Here is a 10,599-nt window from a genome sequence, read left to right as displayed (position 1 = left end):
TCATTTCACATTCTTCCTTTCCTTCCTGCTTCCTAGTATTATTGATTATCTCATAGCATATATAGATAATAAGATGCTTCAAAGGTCCTTGATTTCCTAGATCCTGTCATTGTCACAACACATCTATCTCATATCCATTAAGATGTATTCTTTTGGGGAGGTGGAGAGTGGTACCAGAAATTGCACTCAGGGGCACTCAACCACTGAGCCACATCCCCAGCCCTATTTTGTATTTTATTTAGAGACAGTCTCACTGAATTGCTTAGCGTCTCACTTTTGCTAAGGCTAGCTTTGAACTCACAATCCTCCTGCCTCAGCCTCCCCAGCCACTGGGATTACAGATGTGCGCCACTGTGCCCAGCCATTAAGATGTATTCTTGATCATCAAAAGGCATTCTCTGCTCACTGCATTACCCAATGGGGCACTCCATTTCCACATCTAACATGGCATGTCTTCCATTTGGCTCTCGGGGCCTTCCATGTCACCAATTTAGCTCCAAATAGTAATTAATAATTCCATTATATTATCCTGAATAACTAATTTTATCCCTTTTGATGCCTACCTGAAAATTTCATACCCTTTCATCTTTTTTGGGATACTCTGATTGCACAAGAAACAACTAGAACAAAAAACCCACATTATCAATCAAGTTATGAACAGTATCTTTCTATATAATAGGCACATTCTATTATTCTGGGTCTTTATGGTCCCTTTATATTAAGTGTTTAAGAGCTCTAATTCGCAGAAAGGCAAATAGAGGAACTTTTGTGTATAGACAGTACATGCTAAGCAGAAAATGAGCTGGAAGATTGCCAAATAAAAGTATTGAGAGGACTAGGAAGCAAGTTTAAAATAACATTTACATTTCAGTGAACAGTCAGTTTAAAGAGAAAGCCTATGAAGTTACAGTAAAGAGTAATTTTAGTTTGGATAACAAATCTATGAAATCAGATTAGATGAGGAATACGGACAACATAATCATGGTAAGGAGGAATATTCATAAAGGTCCTCATCAATAAGTAAAGTCCCCTCCAACAAGAAGAGTGACATAAGAGTAAGAAATAGGAGGCAGGGAAGCTTAGGTAGGGAATAAGCTTCACAAACTTATAGCTACACAACTTTCTGGCTCAACCTGGGATTCTTGTTTGTTCCCCAGAAGAGAAAAACAGTTTCTAATCTTGGTTGCCTCTGCCTTACATGTACAGCTCTAATATTGGTGTTGAAAAAGCCTAAATAAGCTATCTCAACTTACAAATGAGTTGTTTTTCAACAGTTCATCTGCTTTTCTGTTGTTAGCTGAGTAATGTTTTTCAGAAATATCACATATATTCCAATCCCAAAAGCCAATTTAATATATGCCTAAATTATAGTTATATTAATATCATTAATTATATTAATATATAAATATCATTATCACTTATCGTTGGGCCTCAAAAAGGGATAAAAAACATAAAATCATAACCAGTTCTCAAGAATTCAGAACATAATGATACTGACAGAACTGGGAAACAAAGGAAGATTTAAAAGTAAAAGAATAGCAGTATACCTCTGTAAGTAATAAAACAAACAAGGCCTTGCACTCAGAAGACCCTTGAGAGCCTTAGAATGTAGGTCTCTTTTTTGGAAACATTTACTTTCAAAGGGATGGAAAAGCCATCTTGAAACTACTTTGGAGGCATGACAGTAGTCTAATTCCCTGTTCATTCTAAAAAGCTGTGGCAATTGTCCCCTATAAGAATTTCCTTATGCTAAAAATCAGTGACCCTCTAAAAGACTATATTCAGGTTTTTTCACTTCATAGACAAACCATGAAGGTATAGTAGTGTTTTAAGGCAAACTTTCCCAATTTAGAATAGGTTAGGTGACTATGGAGCTATAAAATGAAGATATGCAATTCCTATCCTAGACCTAATGAAGTACAATATCTGTGAGTAGGACTCAACACATTTTATTATTTTTTGAAGTAGTATTTCTTATTTTATTTTGAAATGAGGTCTTGCTATATTGCCCAGACTGGTGGTCCAACTCCTGAGCTTAAGCGATTCTGCTACCTCAGCCTTCCTAGTAGCTAGGACTATAAGCATATGTCACCATGCCCAATTAAAACTTCAGAGCCATGATATTTTTTCACCCAATGCCGGGGATCAAACCCACAGCCTCACTCATGCTAAGCAAGCACTCTACCATGAGTATACCTCAGTCATTTAAAATAAACTGCACAAGTGATTCTGATGTTAATCAAATTCAGTGATTCACTAGTAATAATGGATAGGACTAGCAGTCAAAAAGCAATAATTAAGCTGTTGATCTTTTCTTTATTATAACTATGTCACTATCTCTATTAGGAAGAGGATACTCATTTTTAAAATGAAGAATAACTGATTTAAAGAGGTGCTTATGGAATTAAATTGAGAAAAGTGCTCTGTGTCAAAGCATAGAGCTATTGTATGAAATTATTGATATTTTAGCCCTGCCAGTCTATTCCCAAGTTGTTTCCAATTTAATGCCATCAACTGCCCAAGTTTAATGAACTCTCTTAGATTGGCTAGTCTCATCATTGATGCTTCCAAACCACATGCACATTTACCTCTGCTTTTATCTGTTTTGCCTAAATATTTTCTCCCTTTTGCCTTCCATATCTGCCCACTAAACCCTCATTTTCAATAAATTCTTTCCTGAGTAGTCTAGGCAGGAGTAATCTGTCCTTCATAATTTAGAGCGCTTACCAAGTAGTACTTTAAACCATGTTGAGCATGAAATATATGACTCCATAGTCTCATTTAATTCAATATGTGGGTTTTACATATCCCAAACTGTGTTGTAAACTTTCAGAAAAAAGGAATCTGCTGTTGTGCTTCTTGTTCTCCAAAGTACCTAACATAAAGAGCAGCACACAGTGGGTTCTCATTAAATATCTGAGGTTTTCTTATACCAACAGTAATTGAAGTTTTGCCCCAAATCATTACAAAAGCTGGTATTTCTCACCATCCTGCACTTTGTGAGATGGCTTCTCTGCAGCCATCACAAAGAAACAGATTTTCCTCTTTTATGGATAGTATGATGTTGTGTAAGAGCTGAGTTCTGACTGAATGATTCCCCACACTCTTTACACTTACAGAGACCACCTCTATTATGGATTCTCTGGTGTTTGCTAAGATCTGACCTCTGCCTGAAGGATTTGCCACACTCATCACATTGGTAGGGTTTCTCCCCAGTGTGGATTCTCTGATGTTGAATGAGACTGGTGATTCCTCGTAAGGTATTTCCACATTCATCACACTTATAGGGCCTCTCTCCAGTGTGGATTCTCTGATGTTCCGTGAGGACTGATCTTTGAGTAAAAGCCTTCCCATATTTATCACATTTATAGGGTCTTTCTCCAGTGTGAATTTGCTGATTCTCTATAAGACTTGTCCTTTGAATAAAGGCTTTTTCACATACATCACACTTATATGGCTTCTCCCCAGTGTGGATTCTCTGATGTTGAATAAGGCCACTCTGACTGAAGGATTTCCCACATTCTTTGCACTGATAGCATTTTTCTTTGTGGTGGATCTCCTGATGGGAAACAAGGGATGAGTTATAAACAAAAGCTTTTCCACACTCATTGCACTCATAGGGCTTCGCACCAGTGTGAACTCCTAGATGCTGAATGAGTATGGAACATCGACTAAAACTTTTATTACACTGAGGACACTGATAAGGTTTGTCTCTTGTGTGACTCTTGAGATGGTGAAAGAGGCCTGCTTTCTGGCTAAAAGCTTTGCCACATTCATTACAGTGATAGTGTTTTTCTCCAGAGTGAAGTCTCTGATGTTGATTAAGAGCTGACCACCGTCCAAAGGCTCTGCCACACTCATTACACTTATATGGTTTCTCTCCAGTATGTATTATTTTGTGTCGAATAAGTACAGTTCTCCCATGAAAGGTTTTTCCACATTCCTCACACTTGTAGGGCCTGTCACCAGTATGAATCCTCTTATGTTCTATGAGGCATGACTGCTGATTAAAAGTTCTTCCACAGTCATTACATTCATAAGATTTTTCTCCTGGACAGGTTCTCTTTTCAGCATGATCTGAGTTCTCAGTCGAACTCACTCCATTTTCATCACATGTAGGTTGTTTATGTTCCCTGGAGCATCCAGAAGATTCTTCTGAATTTTGAGTTTCTCCACACTTAGCAGACTGGTTTATATCATTTTCAAATCTGCTAGACACATTCCCACATGGTTTCATTCCTTCAGAAACTTTTTGTTTTGGAGTTAAATTCCTGTACTCATTTTCAGTCTTAATATCTGAAACTAAAAAAAGGATAATAAATAGTAATATTGATAGAAATAGTGATAGTAAATAGTAACAGTGATAGTAAACAATAACTTCATTAGACAACATTAAATTATTCATATGAAAAACACTCAAGAACCTAGAATTTGTGCATGACTATAAAATGGCATTAGAAAATAGAAAGGGGGCTAGGGTAGCTCACTAGGGGAGCACTTGCCTAGCATACATAAGGCCCTGAGTTCAGTCTCTAGTACCACACACACACACATGCACGCATGCACACAGAAAGGGTCAAATATATAAAGCACTCCACACATTTTTATGAAAGAAATCAATAATCCATTAGAAAACAAAGCAAAAGGAAAACTGATGGTTTCCAAGAAAGAAAATACAATAACTCATAAACATAAGAAAAGATGCCCTACTTCATCATCAGAGAAAAGTAAATTTAATACTGAGATATATTTTTTTCACCTATCAGATTTGACTAATCAATTTGGTTTAATACTGTGCTAACAAAGTGGAAATCACATATAGTCAGGAGCATAAGTTGATACAAACCTTTTAGGAGGATAATTTCATAATATCCATCAAAATTACAACAGTTATAATTTTTGGGGGGTGGGGGTACCTGGGATTGAACTCAGGGGTACTTGACCATTGAGACATCCCCAGCTCTATTTTTTATTTTATTTAGAAATAGGGTCTCGTAGAGTTGCTTAGCACCTTGCTTTTGCTGAGGCTGGCTTTGAACTTGTGATCCTCCTGTCTCAGACTTCCAAGACACTGGGATTATAGGCATGGGCTAAGGCAGCATTAGTTTTTATTTTTTTATTTTTATTCTTTTTAGTTGTAGATGGACACACTATCTTTATTTTATTTATTTATTTATTTTTATGTGGTGCTGCGGATCAAACCCAGTACCTCACACATGCTAGGCAAGGGCTCTACCACTGAGCTACAACCCTAGGCCTAGGGTTATAATTTTTGACATAGTGTTTCCACATAATAGTAATTTACACTACAGATATACACATAGTTATTTATTGAAGCATTGTTTGCTATTGTGAGACACTAGACACAAATGTCGCCAGTAGGAGACTGGCTAATTTAATTGTGTTTTTTTCCTTATAATAAAAAAAAAAAGCCAGGCATAGTGGCACATGTTGGGTAAACATATAACGGCAGCAGCACCCCAGAGAAAAACCCCAGCATGGCGTCTAACGACCCTCTTTCTCCTCTTTGTTTCTTTCACTGGCGCGAAACGTTCCCGCCGGCGCCAATGTTCAAACCCGGCTGGTGGGAAGCCTTAGCCCCAATTAGAATTCACTTCTTGGGCTCCAGAACTGACACATGGAAGAGCTTGCCAATAAACGGGCGACTTGTTATCTACCTCAGCCCTGCGACCTCTCCTCAGACCTATATAAACACACAGCCTTTTCTAATAAAGTGGAAACCTCTTTGGTAATCTGTGTCTTGTGGTGTGGCGTTTTCCAGTCTTACAGCACACGCCTGTAATCCCAGTGGATTGGGAGGCTGAGACAGGAGGATTGCTAATTCAAAGCCAGCCTCAGCAATGGCAAGGCGCTAAGCAATGCAGTGAGACCCTGCCTCTAAATAAAATACAAAAATAGGGCTGGGGATGTGGCTCAGTGGCAAGAAACCCTGAGTTCAATCCCTGGTACAAAAAATTAAAAATGTAGGAGTCTAACATCTTAGTGATAAAGACAGGAAACAATATTTGTTTCAATATGAAAAATATATATAATATAAACAAGAAACTAATAACAGTGACAATTTATTTCAGAGTTGGGAGAGGAAACTAGATGACTAGGGAAACTGAACAGCAGTGGATAATTTTTTTTATATCTTTGTTTTTAAGCTATTTTTACCTATTTAAAAATTTTTACCCATTTAAAAAAATTAAGTGACGGGCTGGGGCTGTAACTCAGTGGCAAAGCACTTGCCTAGCATGTGTGAAGCACTGGATTTGATCCTCATCATCACATAAAAATTAACAAATAAATAAAGGCATTCTGTCCCTGTACAACTAAAAAAAAATTAAGTGAAAAAGAAAGAATACAGAGAAAGAAAAAATAAAGATGGTAAAAAGATTTTTCATCCACTCACCAACCTTTACCATTTTGTCACATTTGCTTTATTATTCCTTCTCTTAATGGGTACACATTTTTTTCTTGAATCATCTGAGAATTAGTTGTAGACATCATGCAGCAAAGGCTTATCTACTAAAGAAGGAAGGATATAGTCCAAGTGGAAGAGAGTGGTATTGCTTAGTAGAACCAAGACTAGAAAGAGCAGAGAAGTCAATATAAAGGAAGATAACTATCAGAAAGTCTAAGTTAAGTCATCTCAAATAAAATACAGTTGGAATTTAGAAAAGACAATTGAAGAATGAGAAACCTGGCTGAGAGTCTATCCATGAGCATCAGATTCCTGGAGGGATTTTCTGATCAGAAACAGTGTTAAATACAAAAGAGCCCAAATATCCTGTGTTAACCCTCCCTTCCCTCTTCTCTCAAAATGGGTCTTCCTTTATTACCTTGCTTCTCTTGAGCTTCAAGTTCTGGAGATTCACACTGGATTTTCATAGACTGGAGGGACACACTGGGTTCTTCTTCTGTTCCTGCAGCCTGAGGAAATGAGATATAGATAAATGTAGAAAATAAAAGAGCATACTGTTCTTAGCAGTGGCACCTAGCTTGCTGAAAACTGAAATGAAATGACCTTTTTCCCAGATAGCAGTTTGCCATAATTATATCCATTCTTCAATGCCAATGTAAATATCACCTCCTCTTCATAACCGTCCTTTCCAGGCTAGAGTAATTTCCCATATTACTAACTGCTACAGATTGTACCACTTTTACTGCTTTTTTTTTTTGTGCTCAAAAAAAAAAAGAAGGGAGAAAAAGAAAAAACAAAGGAGAGAAGAAAGAGGCAGCAAAGAGGGAAAAAGACAGAACTTAGGAGAAAATAAAATGAAACATAAAGGAAAGGGGAATAATAAAGGGAGTCATGTGGAGAAATTATTTAAAAAGAAAGGCAGTACCAGGTAGAGTTGTAGGAGCCTGTATTCTCAACTACTTGAGAGGCTAAGGTTGGAGGATCACTTGGAGGCCAGCCTGGACAACATAGCAAAACCCTCACCAAAAAGAAAAAGAAAGAAAGAAAGAAAAAAGAAAAGGAGAAGAGAAAGGAGGAGGAAGAAAAAGGAGGAGACGAAAAAAGGGATAAAAGAAAGTGGAGGAAGGAAGGAGAAATGTAAGAAATCTCTTTCATATTAATTATAGAAGCTATTCCCAGTGGTATTTGTCCTTTTGAGGTTCCTTTCCATTTCTCTCAAAGAAGATTACCTTATCTTTTATTTATCCAAGATCACAATTATCTCAAAATCATCTATCTTTCATATCTTTTGCAGTACCACCACCACTCCAGCCTATCCTCTGTCCTACAGAAGAAAAATCTAAATTTAGAGACAGATAGTCAATATCCTTAGATTATCTCAACTCTTTCACTCACAACTCACCTTTCCAACATAATTGGGCTTTTTACCACTCAGAGAAGCAAGGATCCCTCACCCTGCCCTTCTCTCCTAATTTTTCATTCTGTTCCTATATCTCATTCTTCAGGCATGGTGATTTTTATTTCTCCATCTTTTCATCTTATAATGGAGAATCAGAGCAGTGGCTATATTTACAAAACCATATGACAATTTCTTAATTATTACAAGATTTGTTTTTTTAATTATTCAATAACATTAATTGTACAAATAAGTAGATTCACTATGATATTTCCACACATGCATATATCATGCTTAAACCACATTTCTTATTTATTTTGTATGGAACACCTCTTTCAAGAGGCTGCTTTCTACCTTGCTACCTAACAGCTTCTCCCTCTACTCTTTAATACTCTCTCTATATTAGAAGTCTTATTTCTAAGTTGAGCAGTATGTTCATCAAATAGAAATTTTTAGTTAAGTACAGAACACAGAAATATAAAAACGCTCTACAGAAAAGGTATAAATAAACTAAGATGACATTAACCAATTTTCCATGAAACTCATATCCCTTTCTGATGTACCAAAGTGTCAAGATGCTTTGTGAAACAATGCCACACTTCACTTTGATCTAGAATACACATTTTTGGTTTTTTTTTTTTTTTTTTTTTTGGTACTGGGGGTTGAACCCAGAGGTGCTATACCATGAGTTACATCCCCAGAACTTTTAATTTTTTATTTTAAGACCATGTCTTGCTATATTGCCCAGTTTGGCTTGAATTTGTCATCCTCTTGCCTCAGCCTCCCAAATAGCTGAGCTTACAGGTATTTGCCTGCAACCAGCACAATTTACCTTTTCTCAAACAGAAATCACATCTTTTTTCTTACCTGATAACCTGGTTCATCTAGCTCTTTCTCTAAATCTTCCAGCACATTCACCACCTCCTCTCCACTCTCTGGATGCTGCTCTTGTACCCAGGCTTGAAGTTCCTCAGGTAGGATGGTCAGGAACTGCTCCAGCACCAGCAGCTCCAGGATCTGTTCTTTGGTGTGAGTCTCTGGCCTCAGCCATTGATGGCAAAGCTCCCAGAGTCGGCTCAAAGCTTCCCGAGGTCCAGATGCTTCCTGGTGGCAGAACTGCCTGAAGTATTGTCGAAAGACCTCTCTGCTATGAGTATTGTTCTTTTGAAGGCTCTCATCCTGTCTGGAGGTATATTTATTCTCTTCCTCCTCCTGGTCCTCTCTTTACTTCCAGAAGTTCTTCCTGGTCCTTTTTGGCCTGGATATTCCAAGTAGATGACATTATAGCTGTGCAAAAGCTCTGTCAGTAAGATCTCTCCTGGAAAAGTTCTTCCTGAATGGACCTGAAGAATAAGCCATCACTATGAACACAACTTACACTACACAATGACTGCCAATATTAAAAATTTAAGTATGATTTATGAAAGCCTGCTTCCAGGTTAATTTACTTATACTCAGGGAAATATGTGCTTGGATAGAAAATCCTTAGGAATAGACTAAATGAAAGACTACCGGAAACTTGCCAAGTTGTTTCAGGACTTTTAAGAAAGGAGGAGTAAGACTTATAGGAAACATTTTTTAAAAGGACAATTAAGTGGAATAAAACTAACATTTAAAAAAGCAGATTTTTTTAAAGTTGGGATACACTTGATTACTTGCTTTATTTATTTATTTAGTTGCAGTAGGGATTGAACCCAGGGTCACCTTACCCATTGGTACAACCCCAGGCGGCCCCCACAGCTGCCTTTTTTGAAACAAGGTCTCGTTAAATTACCCAGACACCACAGACTTGGGATCCTCTTGCCTCAGCCTCCAAGTCGCTGGAATTACATAAGCCACCACAACCGACTTGATCAGTTGTTTTTATAGGATTTTAAAATGTCTGATGTCTGGTGGAAACCATAAAATCATAAAAGCAGCGCATTCGCAGGATATTACTTCATCCGGGACTTACTCTGCACTTCATTCTTCATTTATTAAGTGAAAAGGCTGGAGAGATTACTCTTTAAAGCTATCTTATACCCTCGATTTATGTATTCTAAGGAAAGGTAAACTCAGAAAAGCGTTCTATGCCGCGGACCAGCGTCTGTAACCCAAAAGTGTCCAGAAATGTTGCGAAGCGCCGAACTGAGGACCTCAGGAGGCCTTGAGACAAACTCGGAAAGTACAGCCCGGCTCAGCTTCGCTGCCGGGGGCAGCTCCTTCATCCCCGGCTCATATCTGTACAAGGGCGGGCAGAACGACCCTGAGGTATTGTATTAGATAGGCTCGCCACCCGGCCACCGAGGCAGAGGAGGTTCCGGCCTACGCGCAACAGCAGGAGCCGAGCTTGAGCCGCCCACGCCGAGAAAACGCAACAATCCCCCCATCCCAACCCCGCCACCTCTCCAGTTACTTCGGGAGCACACGTCTGCCCACTCTGCCCCCAGGGGGCCAGCGGAAGACGTCCTCCTCGGGAGCGAAGGGCTGAGTACTCGACACTCTACGACACCCAGAGCCCACCAATGGCAACTTACAAAGGCCGCTGCGTATGGAGGGCCGGCTGGCTCTGCCTGTGCGGGGCGCATTTCCGTGGGAGCTCTAGGAAGGGGCGAGAGGGGTGTTCACTCGATGGTTTCATCCCTTGCGCTCGCGGGAGCTAGGCTGGGTATTCTCAGAAGCTTGAATGGGTTTTTCTTCTTCCTTGTCTTTACCCGGCCATTGTCCCACTGACCCCCACCCTAGCGCTGATCCGCGCCTGCAGAGCCGATCTGAAGATAGGGATTCTCTCATTCTC

General features: G+C 39.0%; 1 protein-coding gene across 1 annotated transcript; it reads right to left on the bottom strand.

Annotated features, from left to right (window-relative positions):
- Positions 1-3,022: 3,022 nt before the first annotated feature.
- Positions 3,023-10,067, bottom strand: Zscan12 (zinc finger and SCAN domain containing 12). Its single transcript, XM_026414544.2, is given in 5 exon segments — positions 3,023-4,302; positions 6,846-6,936; positions 8,691-9,044; positions 9,046-9,166; positions 9,598-10,067. Coding segments are annotated over 4 exon segments (1,785 nt in total). The 5' UTR covers positions 9,106-9,166; positions 9,598-10,067.
- Positions 10,068-10,599: the final 532 nt, after the last annotated feature.

The sequence above is a fragment of the Urocitellus parryii genome, chromosome 8 (genome assembly GCF_045843805.1).
Source record: "Urocitellus parryii isolate mUroPar1 chromosome 8, mUroPar1.hap1, whole genome shotgun sequence".
Taxonomy (NCBI): domain Eukaryota; kingdom Metazoa; phylum Chordata; class Mammalia; order Rodentia; family Sciuridae; genus Urocitellus; species Urocitellus parryii.
This window is presented reverse-complemented; position numbering and strand designations above follow the sequence as displayed.